The sequence below is a fragment of the Mesoplodon bidens genome (genome assembly GCF_964165515.1).
Source record: "Mesoplodon bidens genome assembly, chromosome: 5".
Classification (NCBI taxonomy): Eukaryota; Metazoa; Chordata; class Mammalia; order Artiodactyla; family Ziphiidae; genus Mesoplodon; species Mesoplodon bidens.
In genome coordinates this window covers 4,791,203-4,812,104 of record NC_138161.1, presented here as the reverse complement: position 1 = coordinate 4,812,104, position 20,902 = coordinate 4,791,203, and the positions used below count along the sequence as shown (strand labels likewise).

The 20,902-nt window shown below is 52.5% G+C and overlaps 1 protein-coding gene across 7 annotated transcripts in view; it reads right to left on the bottom strand.

Moving 5' to 3' along the window:
* Nucleotides 1-1,166: 1,166 nt before the first annotated feature.
* The window catches only part of TMPRSS2 (transmembrane serine protease 2), a 35,079-nt gene continuing 15,343 nt past the window's right edge, over nucleotides 1,167-20,902 (bottom strand). For 3 of the 7 annotated variants that reach the window (XM_081235699.1, XM_081235700.1, XM_081235696.1), the window contains 11 exons: nucleotides 20,550-20,636; nucleotides 19,752-19,865; nucleotides 15,511-15,637; nucleotides 14,248-14,358; nucleotides 10,756-10,799; nucleotides 9,562-9,733; nucleotides 7,716-7,891; nucleotides 6,941-7,036; nucleotides 4,618-4,760; nucleotides 4,033-4,185; nucleotides 1,167-2,688 (listed from right to left, as the gene is read on the bottom strand). In XM_081235699.1, coding sequence (XP_081091825.1) covers nucleotides 2,677-2,688; nucleotides 4,033-4,185; nucleotides 4,618-4,760; nucleotides 6,941-7,036; nucleotides 7,716-7,891; nucleotides 9,562-9,733; nucleotides 10,756-10,799; nucleotides 14,248-14,358; nucleotides 15,511-15,637; nucleotides 19,752-19,865; nucleotides 20,550-20,636 — 1,235 coding nt within the window. In that variant the 3' untranslated portion in view covers nucleotides 1,167-2,676. Of the gene's footprint in view, nucleotides 2,689-4,032; nucleotides 4,186-4,617; nucleotides 4,761-6,940; nucleotides 7,037-7,715; nucleotides 7,892-9,561; nucleotides 9,734-10,755; nucleotides 10,800-14,247; nucleotides 14,359-15,510; nucleotides 15,638-19,751; nucleotides 19,866-20,549; nucleotides 20,637-20,902 lie in introns of those variants that run through there. The other 4 variants (XM_081235697.1, XM_081235698.1, XR_014015974.1 and 1 more) reach the window with 3 other exon arrangements.

Genomic DNA, 20,902 nt, shown 5'->3' with positions numbered 1-20,902 from the left:
TTTAGCATTTTTGTACTTTTGGCTGGTGATTTCACTGTTGAAATGGCCCCAAGCAGAGTGGGAAAGAGCTGTCTAGTGTGCTAAGTGCAGGAAGGCTGGGCTGTGCCCTACGGGGAAGCATCCTTCAGGAGTGAGTTTTTTAGGGCTGTTGGCCATAAGTTCAATGTTAACGAACCAACAATATATAGCCATAAGGTGTCTTTAAACAAACACATACTGAACAAGGTTATGCAGTGATGGGTTGACAAAGACCGGTGGCTGGCAGGCACCTGCCCCTAGTTTTCCCTTAGGAGCCATGATTCAATATCAGTAATTCAAGGTTCACAATGACTTTGTACAACATAATCGCCATGAGTAACAAGAATCAACTGTATTTTTTTTTTTTTTTTTTTTGCGGTACGTGGGCCTCTCACTGTTGGGGCCTCTGCCGTTGCGGAGCACAGGCTCCAGACGCGCAGGCTCAGCGGCCATGGCTCACGGGCCCAGCCGCTCCGCGGCATGTGGGATCTTCCCGAACCGGGGCATGAACCCGTGTCCCCTGCATCGCCAGGCAGACTCTCAACCACTGTGCCACCAGGGAAGCCCTCAACTGTATTTTTGAACGTTATCTAACAAAAACATGTGCTTTCTTTTCTTTTTTAATTACAAGTTTTTCCATAATCTTAACACAAATTGGCATGATGAAGACAATGGCCAGTTGTGTTCTCCAATCACCTGTTACCTGTTGGGACCTGCTGGATTTGGGGAATTTGAAGAATGAGAATGGATTTTTGTTCCAGGCAGGAAAACATTTACCCAATCTCTCTCTCCCACCTGTGGTCACAGCTCCAGGGACGGAGATGCTTGTTAGTTAAGGAAACAGCTCTGCCACTGTGAGCTCACAGGGATTTTAGGAAGACAGCTTTAGGGGAAGAGATGTTAGACTCATGTTTGGGAAGGCAGGTTCTGAAAACTCTTGGGACACTGGGGAGAGTTCTAGAAGAGAGTTGGGTTTCGGGGTCTGAATCTGGGAGAAGTGGGAGGTACATGTGATCCACCCGCCCACCCGCCTCAGACCCACCCCACCACACAGCACCTGCTCCAACATCCCGGCCCTACAGGGTAACGCAGATTGGCTCGCGGTGGCCACACAGATCGCCAGAGCCTCAACACACGTTTGGAAAAAGAATGCATAATTTATTTGTACAATTTTTCACACTTGAATTTTATAATTTAAAAAAGATACAAAACAGAAGACAAACAGTGGTCACATAAATTAAGAGAAGCACTAAAGAAGGAACGCCTTCTCACCATGACAATGCTTTTTAAAATCCGCCTGGGGAGCAGGCACCTCAGGATGGTCCCTGCGGTTGCCGCTGCCCAAGCATCCTGCGAGTGGATCGTACAGCCTTCCGTTCCAAGGTCAAGTCCTAGCACAGAATCACTCAATTTGTTCTTGGAAACACCAGTGTGTCTGAGAGGGAGCAGAACCTCACGGCCCCGCGTTTACGCTTCACACTTGGCAACTGAAACGTCACCTTCCCTCCAGAGAAACTTTAGGGGCTGGAAGGGGTCACAGGGAGTCCAACACACACCTCTCTCTTCTTTGTCACAAGCACGGATGCTGTGCTTTAGCCTGTCATTTACAGAGCATTACATTTGGAGCCAGGCACTTGGTATAAGCAACTCAAGTCCGCTGCTGTTCACACAGGCAAAGACAACAGTAGTTTCAGAGAGCCAGGTGTAGAACTACTTAGAGGATCACGGCCCAGATTCCATGAGCACTGAGGTAGTAACATGTAGAAACTTCACAGGAAACAGTGTATCTTTAATCAGCATCCCTGATTGCCCTGGGTCACCTCAATTTCCACGTGATTAGCAGGCCTTCAGAGGGTCAGCAGGCACCCCACTCGGGGTGGGACCACAGTAGGGGGTGGGGCGCAACACAGACTCCAGGGAGAGGGACAGGGAGAAGACATGGAGTAAGGCTGGTCTCCCTGGACAGCGCCCTACCCAACAGGCAGGTGCCCCCTGCCCCAGCAGTGCTCAGCACTGAGCACATCTGCTTTGAGGGCTCCGTCTACACTCTCACCCCCCCCCAAGAAGGAAAAAAGGTTTCAGTGCCCTGACAAGTGGCTATCAAGTCATCACCCATGAAGGGCTGGTCCCTTTATGTCCAGCCACCTTCCAGGGCTGCTAAGAAGGCACTAAAAAATGATCAGCTAAATCCCTCATGGGGAGACAGGCCCTGGGGCTACCCCAAGTGGCCCGCACTGGCGATGGCCCCAGAGGGTGGCCCCTGCAGGTTCTACCTGCCTTCCTCCCTTCCCATCTCAAGCCGTCCAGCAGCTGAGAAGTCACCAGCCCCATGTGCATCCAAGAGGGGCCCCTGGAACAGGGCTTGGAAGGGAGGTCCCCGTGGGACAGACCCCATCCCTCTGCTCTGCACTGGCCCTGCATGCCCACACCCAGCTGGGCCTCCCCTGTCGGACGAGGAGCGCGGGAGTGTGGGCCTGGGGTAGGGGAGGCCACGTGGCCTACAGAGAACTGTGGAGTGTGCCAAAGACAGACAGGTTCACTATTTGATAAAAATGAAAGGACCTGGGAAGCATTTCTAAAAATACATCATGCACAGGGATTAAAAATCAACCCCTTCATTTTCTTGTGGAATGGTGTCAAGGACCCAGGCTGTACGGATTAGCTGTTTGCCTGTTCAAAAAGGAAAAAGAAACGATGTTATTTTCTTGAGACAAACAAAGGTAGACAATTATTTTTTCCCCTAAATGAACGTGAGGCCCTTATACACCAATGAGTAAGCTTAATAAGACAAAGGGATATTGTTTTTCTACAGCATGAAGGTCAAGGGGTTAGGCTGACCGTGGAGGACAGCATGTGCAAAGGCCCTGAGGCATAAGGGGGAACGGGGTGTGTGGGGGTCCAATCATTCAGCACAGCTGGGACACAGGCCTCTCTGGGCAAACTGAGCATGACCTTAGCCACTGAAAGACGTCAAGTGTCTAATTAGTCCTGCTTTCTACCCCACTTTCTCTGCTGCTACCCAGCCCTCTCGCTCCCCACTCTGGCCGTGTTGAGCCACCGGCAGTACCTTAACACACCTTGCCCGTTTGCTCCCTCATCCTGGAGGGGCAGTCTCCCCTTGGCCTGGCTCACCTCCCTCAAGGTGTCCGGGCTCCCTTCTCCTCTCAGCCCCACCACAGCCCCCCAGCTTCCCTCTACCACATAGCCCCTGGCGGGTCAGAGGGGGTCATCTATTTCCAGCACTCAGCCCTTTCTGGGGCGGGGACTGGATGGACCTCATGGCCACTTGAAGGTGTTAGGTCCTACGGTTTCAATCTGGGGAGATGCAGGCTGGACCTTATTGGGCAATGCCCTCTGGTTCTGCACCTGGGTAGCTTTGGAGACTTGAGGGAACAGAATAGAACTTCTTCTTCCACCAGGAGCCTACCCCTAGAAGGAGCTGAAATCTGTGAGCTCTGCCAGTCCCGAGGCCCGCGAGATGGACAGACATCTGGTCCTCACCCAGATCCAGGCAGAGCCCAAGGGCTGGGCTCCGTTATGCGTTGCAGGCCAGGCCGGGAGCCTGAGGTGGTGGGTCACCGGGAGCCCCTGGGATCTTTCTCCTCCTCACCACCTCTCCTTGTACCAGGGAACCCCAGCCGCTCCCCCGCCCCGGGGCGTACTCGATAGCCCAGAAGAGGACAGGGCAGAGTCACTGCCCTGGGGCTGTGACAGGTCAGGCTGGCTGACCTGCCCCTCCCTGCTCTCTGCCCGTCACCAGAAGTTTGATTCAATGACGTCTGGGTGGGTAAACAGAACCACCTGAGCCAGAGCTAAGCGTGGTCAGCAGAGCCCAAGGAAGGCCATCACAGTCAGCTCTGGACCCTGCAAAGCTGAGCCCCAGACGTTTTCATCCGAACACCAGTGGTGAGCCCTGGACAGTGGAGGAGGGGATGCCACCTGGCATGGGGACCACACCTCCTAGGCTTTGACACAGCGAGTCAGAGAACCCAATGAGCAGGACGGGAAAGTTACCCTCATTTGTCGATAAATCCAGTCTGTAAACACGGTCACATTTCCGTACACTCCCGGTCGGTAAGCCTTAGCACAGCCAGACCCCCAGCTCGTGTCCCCGATCAGCCACCAGACGCTGCTCTTCAGAGTGACCAGAGGGCCTCCGCTGTCACCCTGGGGGACACAGCAGGTTACAGAGCAGAAGTGAAACCACAAGCCGTACATCACAGAGGGCAAGGAGGTGGGGGTGATGGGAGGGTCTGCAGGTCTCCTCCAATGGAGGAGTGATAGTTATATAATCCCCCAAAGAGACTGTACCAGCGACGAATTTGAGTCTGCGGAAGTTAATAGTTACCAAATAAGTGGCTGTCCATAGTTTTAACTAGTCAAAATACTTATTTCTGTGGCACTGACACTTCGACCCCATAGCGCCTTCCGAGGAAGCAGCGGCGTGCACTGTTGGGGGTACCAGGGCTTTCTCACCGTCCATGGCTGCCACTTCCCACGGCCGCCCCCCGGGCCCCACGTCGGGGAGGAGGCTTTCCTCACGGGCCCCCTGGGAGCCGGTTGGCAAGGCCCAGAGGCCGAACACAAGCTGGTCATCACCTGGCAGGAGTCGACGGTTCCCTGCAGGTACCCCGCGCAGATCATGGCCGGCGTGATGAGGTCGCTGTACACCTGCTTGCTGTTGCACCGCCAGGGCTCGATGAGCCGCACCATCGCCGCGTTCAGCCCATCCGAGGTTTTCCCTGCAACAGAGGACGGCCTGGCTTTCCCAGGAAGCCTGGACTCCCTCCCGGAGGCGTGGAGAGACGGCCATGACCCTCCTCCCCTACCGGCTCCTGGGGCACCGGGGTACCTTCCAGCTGCTGGGGCCTGTGTTTAAAGCGGCTCCAGATTTGGTTTGGGGGCAGACTGCCTGCCTCTGGGGCTGGGGAGCTCCACCTGTGTCCTAGAATCATCCTCTCCCATCACCCAGCCACTTGGTTCCCTGGGATCAATTTTCCTCCTTCGTTGCTCCCTCTTCTCTGCACCGTTCCCAGGGCCCCCCGAGGAGCCCTGTGTTTCCACCTCAAACCCCCGACTGTCCTCAACCCCACACGAGCCTCCACTCTCTGACCATCTGCCCTCGGCTCCCGGCAGGTGGAAACTTCCTAGACGCTCGCTGGGACTTGCGCTGTCTCCTGGTTGCTGCCTGGATGTCTTCTGGGCTCCATGGGCTTACCATGCTGAAGCAGTGCCTCTCTTAGAGGCTCCTCCACCCAAAGCCCCACCCCTCCCCGTCCTCCGGACTTGGGAAATGGCCCCGCCACCCACTGGGGGGCTTGCGTCACAGCTGGAAGCCGCCTTCCTGTGACTCTTCACTCTTTCTCTGCTGACACTCCATCCATCAGCAGATCTGGAGGCTTTGTCCCAAACGTGCTCCCACACCCATCCACCCCGGTCTGAGCCGCCTTCTTGTCTCGGAGGACACAGCACTGGTCCCCTCACAATGCTGTTGCATCTGCCCTCACCCCCAGCCCTTCCGTGACTCTCTACACAGCTTTCAGATCAAGTCACTCCAGTATCCTCACTACAGCCTACAAGGCCCTAGGCGACCTGGCCCCAGCCTGCCCCTCACCCCGGCTCATCATGCCCTGGCCACACTGGCCCTGCTGTTCCTAAGACACTCTCGTCATGCGGAGCTTAGCTCAAATGTCCTCTCTTCCGAGAAGCCTCCCCTGACCGCCGCTCGCTGTCGCAAACCTCCGCTGTTTGAAAGCACCTAGTTCAGTTATTCAGCTCCTTTCTGAGCACATCCTGCCCCCAGACATCCATAGGAGAATGTGAAGTTCCTGCGGGCAGAGATTTTTGTCTCATTTTGTTCACTGCTGCATTCCCAGCTCTTGGTAGGTGCTCCACAAATCGTGGCTGACTTTCCCTTTCATCTTGGATGCCGGGAAACCTTGCTCACAACTGGAGGGCTCAACCCAGGAGCTTTCTTGAGACCAGATGCCAGGACACCCAGCGCCACCGACATCTCCCCTCCCCCCACAACCACCCCGCCCTTAAGCTATTCACCGTGCTTTAAAGGATCCCTTGTAGGTGTGCCCTAAATTTGGAAGGATGTAAACAATATGTAAATGTACGACTAAGCCCATCCAATGCTCCATAAGAATGCAACAGCAAGGATCCCTTCATTTGAAAAACGTTATCTGAGATGAAAGCAAATTGTAACCGAAGGCAGCTGGGCCAGCCTGCGCCAGGAGGGTCTAGTGTGTCTTCCCTCTCCGTGGTGTCAGGGCAGGAGGACAAAGCCCCTGACGCCTGCAGCTGGCATTGCCAGTCACACGAGCCCATCCTCACTGAGTCCGTTATCACTCGGCCATCAAAGGCAGGCAGACTTCCGGGCGGCCTGTTAGCGACCATGGGGTACAAACATAGGGGGCCGTGTGCCCCTCACATTTAGGTGGCCTTCACCCTTCAAAAAGCAGTTTCCGGGGCTTCCCTGGTGGCGCAGTGGTTGAGAGTCCACCTGCCGATGCAGGGGACACGGGTTCGTGCCCCGGTCCGGGAGGATCCCACATGCCGCGGAGCGGCTGGGCCCGTGAGCCATGGCCGCTGAGCCTGCGCGTCCGGAGCCTGTGCTCCGCAACGGGAGAGGCCACAACAGTGAGAGGCCTGCGTACCGCAAAAAAAAAAAAAAAAAAAAAAAAAAAGCAGTTTCCGCACATTGTTCCATTTGGTCTTAATGAGGGCATGGGGTAGGTAGGGAAGCTAGGATTTTCCCATCTAGCACGTGGGGAAACAGGCAAAAAGACTGGGCGAAGTGCCCAAAGTCGTCCAGTCACTTAGTGGTAGATCCAGGATCAAAACCTTGACCTCCCGCTTCAGAACCCAGTGCCCTGCTCCTGAGACCCGCAGATCCCCTGCCTGCTGGGAGCCTCACCTTTCTCGTAGGTGGACCCCCACCCGGAAATCCAGCAGGACTGTGTCGGTTCCAGCATCATGCCCGGGTTGGGCAGACACACTGGTTTCACTCTGTCTGTTTCAAGAAGGGAAAACAGCGTGAGCGGGTCCGGTCTAACTGAAGGCCTCGGGCGACAGTGTCCACCTGGATCTCCCCTGGGCCTGGGACCACCAGCCTCCTGCCCAAGGAGACTTCTGGATTCCAGTGTGTCCCGGCATCCCCTTTCCTATCCCTGCCAGGACCCTCTTTCTAACAGGCAAGACGTCCCCCTCTGGAAGTTAGGGTTTTGGAGGATTGAAGGACAACAGTCCTGTGATGCCAATAGGTGACACTGGACGTGGTAGGGCTGCATCAGACTAAATTGATAAGGATGAAGGTAAGTGATTAGCAATTTACAATTAAACTCACAACAGGTGCAATTGCAAACCAGCACCGAGTGAAGTCTGACCCACCAGATGCCGACTATGAAACAAGGTTTCTAGACATTCACGTGCGCTGATTAAGTCGTCACCGTGCTGAGCAGGAAAAGTGCTGCGGTGAACGCATCCTTCAGTGGCCAAAGGCACATTTTGGGGTGACTCGGCCTCTGCTGAGCCCTCTTCTAGCAGCCAACCCCTCCCATGGCTCCACACACTACAACTCAGTGCAAATTCCCTCCTGGTCATCACAGCACATTTTATTTCCCGTCAACCTCTCCTTAAGATGCGGTCAAAACTGTTCACATGCCCTGGGCTGCAGGAGCCCAGCGACGCACCGTTGAAAGCCAGAGGCGTCTGCAGCTTCATAAGAGCGATATCGTTGTTCTTCGTCTTGGAATCGTAATTTGGGTGGGAAACCACTTTTGCGACTCGGTATCCGTTTCCATAGAACATGAAAGATTGTCTCAAAATTCCTGCAAAGGCCGTCCAAATCTTGGGATTGTTAAGAGGTCTGGAAGACAGAGAGGAACACCGCTCAGCATGTCAGAACCACAAACATGAAACACTCATTTGACGGTCTTCAAAAGTCATCCGCCAGAGCCAAGGTCTCCAAGGTCTCCAAGGTGACGTAACTTGTCAAAAGCCGCAGGACAAGACTGGTCAGGTGGCCTCAGGCCCCTCCCCCTCCCCTCCTTTACCTCATCAGTGAATCCTATTCCTCCCGTGCTTCCCCGCCAGCCTGCAAACCCTCACAATTCCAAGAACGCTTGTTCTTGAGCCTAAGTGCCTTCCTGAGGTTTGAAACCCCATTTCTGGCGTGGCTGGGTCTAACTGACTTTTACATGCTAGAGCATTTCCTGGCACACAGTGGGTGCTTAATAAGTGTGTACTGATGAATAGACTCTGAGGCTAATAGCCGTCCAGGCATTACCTTTATCTGGGTATTTCCCTTCTAAGAAAACCCTAAATCCTACAGCCCATGGAATACGGTGGATGGGAGGAAGGGAACGCTCCTGGGTAATAAACACTGCTTTCTTCAACCATACAACAGCCCTTGGAGCAGCACACCTGTCTTACAGGTGCAGATGCTACAGTCAGCAACCTCGAGGGAATTGTCTGAAGCCACTAAGCCAGAGAATAGCCAAGCCAGGCCCGGCCTCACTCTAAAGAAAAATAGCTCTGATGAGCGAGGCTTTTTCAAAATAGCCGTGTGATCAAAACACACAAAAAAACACAAAAAAACCCTCCACGTTTAAGAAAAAAGGAGGGGGAACAGTATCTTCTACAAAAGCTAACACTATACATGATGGCTACCCTTGCCCCCTCCACCCACCTGTATGGGTAATGCTGTGGCCCAGGGTGTTTAATGGACCACAGAGGGCCTTCCTGCATGGCAGTGTGAGGTCTGAGTGTCTTTGAGTGCACCGTCTCCGGGGATGAGCACCCAGGGGAAACCAGGCCTCCCAAGACGGCAGAGGCCTCAGGAAGGGTGGGACAGAGCTGAGAAGATTGTGGGCTAGAAGGAGTTCTTTGTTTTTTTTAACATAAATTTAATTATTTTATTTTTGGCTGCGTTGGGTCTTCGTTACTGCGCATGGGCTTTCTCTAGTTGTGGTGAGCGGGGGCTACTCTTGGTTGTGGTGCACGGGCTTCTCATTGCGGTGGCTTCTCTTGTTGCGGAGCACAGGCTCTAGGCGCATGGGCTTCAGTAGTTGCAGCACGCAGGCTCAGAAGTTGTGGCTCATGGGCTCAGTAGTTGTGGCTTGCGGGCTCTAGAGCGCAGGCTCAGTAGTTGTGGCACACGGGCTTAGTTGCTCCACGGCATGTGGGATCTTCTGGACCAGGGTTCGAACCCGTGCTCCCTGCATTGGCAGGCGGATTCTTAGCCACTGCGCCACCAGGGAAGCCCCTAGAAGGAGTTCTGATCACAGCATCACCCCAGCCCCACACCGCATCCCTGCGCAAGACCCCGCGAGTAATGGACGCACGCTCAAGGGATGGGCTTGGCCACGCGCTTCACGAGTCATTTGACCCTCCCAGAGAGGCAACGACCTGGGCGCCCTTAGAATCCCCACCTGTCCACAAGGAAACCGGAACTCGAAGGAGTCGGAGGCTTCACTCCAGGCCGCAGGGCCCAGAGCCTCCGTCTCCCAACCCGGGACCCGCCCCCGCGGGACTTACTCCTCCACGCAGTGGGCAGCGGTCACGATCCACTCGGGGGTGATGATGGAGCCTCCGCAGACGTGGGTGCCCTGCACGTGCAGGCTGACCTGCCAGGGCCAGTCCCCCGGGGCAGCGCTCGACCCGCCCACGATCCGGCTCTGGCGGCCCGTCTTCCCTGGGACCCCGCACTCTGAGGGCGACAAGCACAGCGCAGCCGGCCAGTGAGCGAAGCAGGGCCGCCCCCTCCCAGCCCCCTGACGCCCGTCACACCCAGTGCCCAGACGGCCCCCAGGCCGAGGGTCCTGCCTGGCCGGAGGGTGACTGTTGTCTGCTCTTGTTCCTGTTGGTTTGGGGTCCGACTTTCAGAGAATGTGTCCTGGTCTCTTTGGGTTGGGGAGTGGGGTGCAAGGACAGCCCTCCAGCCCCCTCTCCCCCCAGGAAACACCACTTCTGCTGGCACTGGGTGCCCCTGTTCCTTGGCACTCATGCGATTCCATCTGCGTCTCCTGTACACCCAGGTGGGGGGCCTGGATAACAAAGGCCCTGGCACCCCCTCGAATGCTCAGAGGCCCCAAGATTCCTGAACACAGCTAAGGAGGCTTTTCTCATGTGTGCTGCTCTCAAGGTGCCAGGAGATGGAGGCGTAGCGTGCGCGGGAAGGCAGGGCAGGCACCATGCTTTCTCCGTACCTAAAGAAGCTTGAGCTAGCCTGGGTGGGAAGGTACCAGCGGGACCACTGGGCATGCGTCCACCTAGGGGCGTCTGCTAGTTTCACCTGTTCAAACTGAAAGGCCAAACTTCAGGCCTGAGACCCGTATGGGAACAGGATGGGGCTGTCCCAGAGAAGGGAGTGCAGGGACAGTGTCCTCCATACCAGTAGAAGGTTTGGAAACTATAAATAATCCAAACACAGGGACGGGGACACCCACAGGCCTCCAGCTGCAGCGCAGGGATGCCCTAGAGTGTGGCCCCATCAGTTTCTTGAGCTTGCCGTCCTCATGGGACAGCTGCTTCTTGGACTTGAGGCTGAAGGCGTCTCAATTGCATCTGAATTCAAGAAAGGAGCCCCTTGGGCAGAGTGCTGGGCATGTCCTGACCTGTTACCCCACCTCATCTCTCCACATCCCCCAGAGACACAGGGAGATACACTTCTATAAGTACCAAATGTTTCCTATTTTAGAAACACAAAAAGGAAAACCAAGAATCACTTACCTATACAGCGTAAAGAAACCACTGTTTTTGAAGAACAGACATCACTACAAAAGAAGAGGGGAAAATTCTGGTCACTCTAACAAACGAGACACTTGATTCTCAAAATACTTAGAAATAAATATTTTCTTCCACTGTTCTCACTCTCTGCCTCCCCAGACATAGAAGAGTCCACAGTTGAAGACTTGAATAAGGAAAGTAAATCTATATACATAAGGGATAGTAGTGAAGAGCAGACACTGAGTCGAAGTGCAGGGTTCAAATCCAAGCTGTGTGACCTTGGACAAGCTTCCTAACCTCTCTGTGCCTCAATTTCCCCATCTGCAGAATGGGCTAATATAGTACCAACTCATAGGGTGGTTGTGAAGATAAGCACACATCATATCAGCTGTTATTATTTTTCCTTGGGATTTAAAATCATCCTTTAATTTCGTCAGGAAGACAGTCATAAACTGCCAGGTTCCTATAACTGCTTTACATTTACCGCACAGGAAACTATACAGTCAATCATTTGCCTGGGAACAGAAGAAAAGTTACTCATTTGGGGGGCAGACATTCCAGGTTACATATGAAAAAGAAACAACCAATGCGTTCCACTGTATATGGAATTTTCCCCCAATATGCTGAGGAGAAGAGAAACAGCCCTGACACCCACATGTTCGAACCTGGCCATGTTCTGTTGAACGTAAACAGTTCCCAGGGCATCAACATGGGGCCAGACCATTGTTACATGATGGAGCAGGACGCAGGCACGCCCACTGCACAATCCCATGAACCTGGTCCAGACCACACAGTGACCAACAGGCCCCTATGCTGGCTGACACGAGTGGCCGCACTTCTTTGCCAATCCCAGCCATAGCCTGGCTTCATGCCTGCCACCCACCTTCTAAAAAAAAAAAAAACCATTAAGGTACCAACTACAGAATCACCCTCACTTCCGGACAGCATCCAATGCAGGGCAAAGCCCTGCTTCCTGGAACCTTCCCCAAAAGGACTCAACACAAGCCCACACCCTGTAATAAGTCCCTTCTCACCCCCTTCCATGGAGACACCCACAGTTCCAGGACAAGGCATGTCCTGGTGGTCTCTGGCTGGGGGGCACTGGGTGCCAAGAGAAGACATGTTCCCATTAAGAGAAGATGCTTTCTAGGGATCATAAGGTCATTCCCCTCTGCACACTGTGCAGCCACCAGCATCAGGGCACAAGGCAGCCACTCAGACAAACCCTGCGAGGACTCAGGTATCCAAGAGCAACTTCTGAAAGCAAAGAGGAAAGCAGTTCTCCCACCTCACGCCATGCGTGCCAGGGACACCACGTGCCAGGCAATGACCTTCTCTTCTTTCCTCCGAACACTGCAGCCACCTGTGAGTTACCAAGAGGTGGCAGCCCTCCCTTCCCTGCTCAGCCCTGATTCCATGTAACCAAAGCCGATGAAGAGACAGACGGGGGCATTTACAAAGAGCCCAGGCAGCTGTGTTTAGCTTCTCGGGAGGGCAAACCACGGCCTGCTGTTTTGATGGGCACACCTGGCCGTGTGCACCCCTTCTCCTGGGCTCACCCTCTCACATTCCTGGGGACAGCCAGACCAGGTGCCCCAGGAAGAAGTCAGCCTCCCGGGCCACCAGGAACGCAAACCTGCTCCCAGCCTCCCACTCACAGGGAAGGAGGGGAAGTGTGACCCGTCCATCCTCCCCTAAATGCAGCATCTGGCGCCTGGCCAGCAGGGTGGTGCCGGCCTGGCTGGCCTCCTGGGGATGGGAGATAGGGACCTGGGAGCTGAGGAAGACTTAAGCAAGAAGGACACTGTGTATCTTTCACGTTAAGGAACATTCGGATAGTAATAATGATCCTAGGAAGACTGCAACCATTTTAACCTTATGCAACACAAAATGAGTAGCTCAAGCCCAGCCCTCTCCCCCACCCTCCTAAGCAGTTAAACCATCCACCATGGGACCAGCTCAGGTTCATTTCCACCCACCAGACGCACTGCGACCCACCCAGCGCTGCAAGTAGGCCTCCAGGTACAGGAAACATTGGTGGACTGGACCAGCCGCTCACTCCCAGGCCCACCCCTTGCACAGCAGCCTCTGACACGATTGCTTGGGCTGGGGGACCCACCACCCCTGCTGCCTGGGGCTGAGGGCCTTCTTGGGAAGCAGGATTTCCAGTGTGAAACCGGCAGAGTCCTGGGCAAACCAGGATGAGTTGATCACCCCAGTGGGGACCCTGAGACATTCTTTTGGACTCCCAGACACACACCCTGACACACAGTAAGGTACATGTCTAATGTCCGGAGAGAGAAAAAAATCAGGATAGAGGAATTTCAATTGTGCAATGTTACCCGATACCATGGAGGGCAGAGGGCAGAGGGCAGAGGGCACAAACAAGATGGCAAATAGACCTTAGCCACTTCCCTAGAATAAACCCAGAGCTGCTCAGAGGGACGGGTCCTACTTAAAGTCCAATCTCCTCCCCATGGGAAACTCAGACAAACCCGCAGCTGCAGCAGAGAAATCAAACTCTGGACGGTGATTCTCCCTGACGTCCCCTACTCATTCCCATTACACAATTTTTGAAAGGAAAGAGGAAGTCACCATGGCCAACAGGCCCATGAAAAGATGCTCAACATCACTAATCATTAGAGAAATGCAAATCAAAGCTACAATGAGGTATCACCTCACACCACTCAAAATGGCCATCGTCAAAAAGCCTACAAATAATAAATGCTGGAGAGGGTGTGGAGATAAGGGAGCCCTGCTACACTGTTGGTGGGAATGTAAATTGGTGCAGCCACTATGGAGAACAGTAGGGAGGTTCCTTAAAAAACTAAACATAGAGTCACCGTATGATCCAGCAATCCCACTCCTGGACATATTTCTGGACAAAACTACAATTCAATAACATACATGCACCCCAATGTGCATTGCAGCACTATTTACAATACTCAAGACATGGAAACAACCTAAATATCCATTGACAGAGGAATGGATAAAGAAGATGTGGTACATATATACAAGGGAATATTACTCAGCCATAATAAAGAATGAAATAATGCCAGTTACAGCAACGTGGATGGACCTAGAGATTATCATACTAAGCAAAGTAAATCAGAAAGAGAAAGACAAATACCATATATCACTTATATGTGGAATCTAAAATATGACACAAATGACCTTATCTAAGAGACAAACTCGCAGACATAGAGAATAGACCTGTGGTTGCCAAGCGGGGAGGGAGGTGGGGGAAGGATGGAGTGGGAGTTTGGGGTCAGCAGATGCAAACTATTATCTATAGGATGGATAAGCAATAAGGACCTACTGTAGAGCACAGGGAACTATATTCAATATCCTGTAATAAACCATAATGGAAAAAGAATATGAAAAAGAATGTATATATAACTGAATCACTTTGCCATACATACGTAGACATAACATTGTACATCAACTATACTTCAATGAAATAAATTTTTAAAAAGAAATCACCAAATTAAATACCTGTGGTAGAGTTTTTTATAGAGATCGATATTGTTGGCACTGACGTTCAGCTTCATGAAGCTTGTGGCTCCGCTGTCATCCACTATTCCTTGGCTAGAAAAAAAGCTATTCCTGAAAAAGACAGAAAATCTTATTTAAAATAATGGGGTTTTTTTGTGAGCATTCGTAAATCCTACGTTACAACTATATCAGAATATGACATTCTGGTTACAAGGAACACCTTAGCATTTGGGAAAACAAAAACACAACTTCCAGTCAAGTGACGCTGCGTTATAACCATCTTTCCACCCGATAAGCCTGAAGTGTCAGGGAAAAGTCCTCCATCAGTTGTGTTTCTAATCTAATCTGGATTAGGATAAAGAAGCAGTAAGAATAAGGATGTGTGAGTACATATCATGTAACAAAATTACACACGTTAAAATGCTCCCAGTGATAAAATACAGACCCTGAACCGTGATGGGGCCTCACTACGTCATTCACAGTGACATACGCTGCAATTGGGGGCTGGCATTTTGAAGGATTTCACTAGCTAAGATGCCAGCTTTCTTATCAAGTGGTAGTTCATTCTGAAAATTGGCATAAAGGCAACACACTTGAATTGCACAGAAGTCACACGGTGACACCCCCAAGGAAGAGACGGTGACAATGAAAGCGCACAGCCTTTCCCTGGGAGGCCAGATGGCCTCCACGTGTTGACAAGGATGGTCTGGCGTGTCCCTGGCTGGAATCCTGAGGAGGGGGCACTCCCACACCCCTCTCCCACCTCCTCTGGTGGCTGCATGAGGAATGAATTCTCTAATGGATAAATCTGTTGATCAGCTCTCTTCTGTTCAAAGGCCTCGCCAGCGCCTTCTGTGCTCATGCAGTGAAGGCTATGCAGATCTGTTCCCTCCGACCTTCCCTGCAGCCCTCCCCTCTCGCTTCCACCCAGGAGGTGAGTGGAGTCAAGGCTTCAACCCTGCCTGGGGGCTCCTTAAGAATGAGTCACCCAAGGCCCTCGGCCAGCACCCTGGACCCTGGTGACTGCAACACTGGACAGCCTTGAGTAACCAGGAGCGCATGGAGGCCCAAGAGGCAGGGCTGGGGGGTGCCATGGAGGGGGATGGGGCAGTGTGGTGCCCACAGTCCCCTGCTGGTTTCCCGGAGGCAAAGGTTCGTGGTGCCCCTGTGTTGGCACTTCCAGGGAGGGGCAGAGAGAAGTACTGATCTTATGTTTCTGTGCCCGTCACCATCATCACGGAGGCCACAGGGCTCAGAACTCACGGGTAGCCCATGTCCTGGCACGCTGCTCTCCCGTAGTTGTCACTCCAGCCATCCTGGCACACGGGGTGCCAGGACTTCCTCTGAGATGAGTACACCTGAAGGATGAAGTTGGGTCCGTAGAGACGAACTGCAGGAAGGGAGATTCTGGTGAGTCTCAACCCATCGTCCTGTCCGCCACATGAGCCCCACCTTCCCAGGGACCCAGAGGCCCTGGGACCCAGAGGCAGGGCTGGGCCCCCTCTTCCCGAGGCACCAGCTACACATGAGAGATGCCGAGAATCCAGCCTTTCCCCACAAAATATGCCCTTCACCCAAAAGAACTGAAAACAGGTATTCAGACAAAAATGAACATTGTACACAGATGTTCGTGAAAGCTTTATCCACAGGAGCCGAAAGGTGGAAACAACCCAAATGTCCGTCTACTGATGAACGCACAGAATATGGTCCATCCGCATAATGGAGTATTATTTGTTCATGAAAGGGGATGAAACACTGACACAATACAACACCCATGACATTCTGCTGAGTGAAAGAGGCCAGACACAAAGGCTCACACACTATGATCTCATTTCTGTGAAACGTCTAGAGAAGGAAATCTATGGAGACTGAAAGTAGATTAGTGGTTGCTTAGGGCATCTGGGGCTCATTTGGCTGTGGAATGACCAGCCTTGGTCTGATCATTTCCTACTGCTTCTGTGATGAGTGAATCCACACACCCTGTGAGTGGATAAGCAAACTGTAGGACATCTAGACAATGGAATGCGATTCAACACTAAAAAGACATGAGCTATCAGGCCACGAAGAGACGTGCAGGAACCTTAAATGCACATCATTCAGTGAAAGAAGCATCTGAAAGGGCTCCATCCTGTAGGATTCTGATTCTAAGATACTTGGGGAAAGGCAAAACCATGCAGACGGTAGGAAGATCCGTGGTTACTTGGGGATGGGGAGTAGGGGATGAACAGGTAGAGCACAGAGGATTTTTAGGGCAGTGAAACTACTCTGTATGACACTGCCATGACGGATACATGTTAGACATGTTAGACATTTGTCCAAACCTACTGTCCAGATGTACACATTGTACATTTATCTGCAATACCAAGCAAACCTTAATGTAAACTAAGGACTTTAGTCAATAATAATGTATCGATATCGACTTATCACTTACAATGCACGTACCACCCCAGTGCAAGATGTTACAAACAGGGGCGACTGTATGTGAGGGCAGGGGTTGGGGGGGGGAATGGGAACACTGTTCGTTCTGTACACGTGAAACTGCTCAGGATTCCATGCAAAGGAACACTGCGAGTGCAGCAGAGGGAAAGGGGAGGCTCACGTCCCAACAGAAAAGTGACTTCCAGGATGTGTCATCAAGTCCTGTGGAGTCAGCTGGATGGCAACCATCGGGAAATGGGCACATTAACAATGCAAACACCTATTTACTTTTTCGTGCAAAAACTCTGTGCAGGGAGAAACAAGATACTCTTATTAGTTGCCCCTAAGGAAAAAACATGATTGGCTGATGAACAGGCTTGTGTGTGTGTGTCTGTGTCTGTGTGTGTGTCTGTGTGTGTCTGTGTGTGTCTGTGTGTCTGTGTGTGTCTGTGTCTGTGTGTGTCTGTGTGTCTGTGTGTGTCTGTGTCTGTGTGTGTCTGTGCGCGTGTCTGTGTGTGTCTGTGTCTGTGTGTTTGTCTGTGTGTGTCTGTGTGTCTCTGTGTGTGTCTGTGTGTGTGTCTGTGTCTGTGTGCCTGTGTGTGTGTCTGCGTGTGTCTGTGTGTCTGTGTGTGTGTGTCTGTGTGTGTCTGTGTGTGTGTGTCTGTGTGTGTGTCTGTGTTTCTGTGTGTGTGTCTGTGTGTATCTGTGTGTGTCTCTGTGTGCGTGTCTGTGTGTCTCTGTGTGTGTGTCTGTGTGTGTCTGTCTGTCTGTGTGTGTCTCTCTGTGTGTGTCTGTGTGTGTGTCTGTGTGTCTGTGTGTGTATGTGTGTGTGTCTCTGTGTCTGTGTGTGTGTGTCTGTGTGTGTGTGTGTGTTAGAAACACGACCCTGTTCTTTCCTCTCCCTCGCATCCTTGTTTCCTGTGTGTCTTCTTTACTGTTCACACAGAACATGTCACTCCTGACACGGCTGGTCACCAAATGTGTAGAGGTTTTCTCCACACCAAGCAATTCTCCACGACACCAGCTGGGCGTCCTACAATTTAATTCTGACACTCTTTACCTGGAGAGAGTGTGAGCTCCCACAGGTTGAGGGCTCAGTCCCACAAGACTGATCGCCCCCACTTCAGATACCAACCCCAAGTCCAGATTGTCACCTGTGCTTCTGACCGACCAGCTAGAACTCAGAGGTTCCCACGACCCCCTCCTCAGCTTCGATTAATTTGCTAGAGCAGCTCACAGAACTCAGGAAAACCATTTACTTACTGTTTCCCAGTTCATTATAAAGGATAGGATAAAGGACACAGATGCATATCCAGAGGAAGAGAAGCACAGGGCAAGGTACGTGGGGAGGGGCAGGAGCCTCCGTGCCCTCTCTGGGCACACCGGTCTCCCCAGATCTTCATGGGGTCACCAACCCGGAAGCTCCCCAACCCTGTACTTTTGGGATTTTATGGAAACTCCATCACGTAGGCATGCTCCATCATTAATTCCATGTCCAGCCCTTCCTCCTCTCAAGACAGTGGGGTGCAGGGCTGACAGTTCTAAGCTTCTAACCGGAGCTCGTTCTTTGCAGTGACCAGCCCCCATCCAGGAGCCATTCAGGAGCCCAGCAAGAGTCACCTCGTTTGAACAAGACACTCCTCTCATCCAGGAAATGACAAGGGTTTTAAGAGCTCTGTGTCAGGAACTGGGGTCAAGGACCAAATACTAGAACCAAAGATGCTGCTGGTGGTCTTTTCACTTCGGAATCACCAGAGTTTCAGGAGCCCTGTGCCAGGAATCGGGGGCAGAGACCAATACATATTCTCTATTATCTCACAGTGTGTGAGTATATACTATGTGTGAGTATGTGAGTGTGTGTGTGTGTGTGTGTGTGTGTTAGGTGTGAGTATGCGTGAGTGTAAGTGAAATGGGGGAGATGAGATTTTTCACTGCATACATACCCTTAGGGACCTCCTGAATTATGATCTATTTGAGTACATTAACTGTTAAAGTATTTAAATAAACACAACTTCAGTATTAAGAAGAGAGAAAGTCTCTCCAGGTAACATGAGCTTGTCTTGCTAGAGTTTGTCAACACATGCACGTGCACAGGTAGGAAAACATCAAATGTCATTCCGCCTGAGAGCTTAACCATATCTGCTCAACTTCAAAAACTCCCTACTTTACTTAAGAAAATGGTGACAAATATATTATCACCAAAATAAAGGCAAGGCACTATGTCAACGGTTTACAGAGTGAGTGAGTCACTGCCAAGTGCAAACCCTCTCTGGGAAGGAACTGCAGGAGGTCAGAACTTAGAGGCCAAGGCACCAGCGTGGACGCAGGTCCATGCAGATGGTGCAGAGGCCGAGCTCTGGCCTAACCCCCAACCCTGAGGATTCCACGGCCAAGTCCGCACTGCATCTCACACAGGTGCCCTGACCTGGAAACGGGATGTACGGGAGTTCCATCCTCCCCCAGGATGGCTGCAGAAGGAAGACAGCGGTGGGGTAGAGCCTGGCCTTTGTCTGGCATCACCTGCCTTCAGAGTTAACAGCTCCCAGAAGACGCAGCAGGCTTTAGGCTCTGGGTATGGCCCTCAGTGGGTATTATTAGCACAAGCCTCGTCCTCAAGCATCATTTTCCCTGGCATGACCACTTTACCACCCATGAAATAATTCACTGAAAATAATAAAAGCAGAAGAGGTGCCCACCCCGTGACAACAGACATAGATCACCTGAAAGGCAGCTTGTTTAGAAAACGCAGAGCCCACTCCCAGCTTTATGTTTTAAACAGTTTGCCTGTTTTAGTGACGTCGTGGAAGCTGGGGCAGGCACGTTGGCCTGGTCCTGGGCTGGGGTCTCCCTTCCCCCGTGCTGTGCGATGCTGGTGGAGGGTTGGCACTCGCCCCCTCTGAGCCTGTCTCCTCATCTGAAAACCGGGCTTAGATGCAAGGCTCAGCCTCCAGGAAGGGATTCAGTTGTGGAATGCTCGGCGTTCGGGACACGGGCCTGACACCGTCACGCCTGCCCTGCTGTGGCCTCTGTGGTGGGCAGAGCGGTCCCCTCCAACCCGAGGCAGCCGGCACGGCCCGGCCACTCACCGCACCGGTTCTCGTCCTCGCCGCTGGGGCAGTGCAGGATGCCGTCGCACCAGTGAGAGGGGCTGACGCAGGTCCCCGAGGAGCTGCATTCCATCCCCAAGCACTCGTCCTCCACTGGCAGAGAAACGGAAGGGAGATGTCCGTCGGGCTGAGAAACCGAGAAAACCTCCCAGCACCCAGGTGACAAGAGGGAGTGAGCTTTTCCTCCTTCAGTGTAAAAGGCGGGGATGAGTCCTTGCCGACAACGTACGTCACAGGAAGCGGGGCTGGTCGCAGGGATCCTGAACCCCTCGGGTCTGTCACTTTGGTCAGGGGAGGACCCCAGCCTCGGATCTGGACAGCACCCACCCTCTCTGCCACAAAGGTGAGTCCTGTGATCCACAGACCCTGCCCCGGGCTGATGGAGGAGACCTGGCTGTGGGTACAGGAGGGGCCTGTGGCAGCCACCGCTGTACACTGAGACACAGGGACAAGGTGTGGCCCCGAGGTGCTGCACTCACTGTGCTCACGAGTGCCAGGTGCCACCTAGTACCCTGAAGCATGGGGTAAACTCAATGTGCTTCTCCCACGTGTACCAATATCACACACAAAGGGCATGGGATCTTGACAACCCACGGCTTAGGAGAAAGCATGCAAATGAGATTGGCCGCTTCCGAGAAAGGTTATTCATGCATCACGTAACCAAACAGGAGGAAAGAGATGAGAAATGTCACGAGGGGCCGTGGGTGAGCCCCCAGGCCAGAGACTAGGGCCACTAAAGGGCCGGCACACCACGACTTGGCCCTGCCCTGCACTTACTGAGCTTCCACAGCAGCATGGCGGCCAGGACTGCTCCCGCCAGGAGGGCCCCCAAGGAGAAGGTGATACACAGGATTTTCTTAGTCCCTGGAAGAGAAGAGTCGAGTAAACAACTTAGTCGCCAAGTTTCTTAGAAGTTAGACTCTCAAATATACATGGTATATCCTATCAAGGGATAATAATTTCTTATACATTTAAAAATGTGACTTTTCTCTTTAAGAATGTATCCTGGGAGGTCTTACTTCTTCCATAGCACTGAACTACAGGCTTTTTTGAGAACCGAAGCAGGAAGTCGTGATATGAAGCAACATACGTTAAAATTAAGCACTTCCAAAAGTATGGCCTGAAGGTGG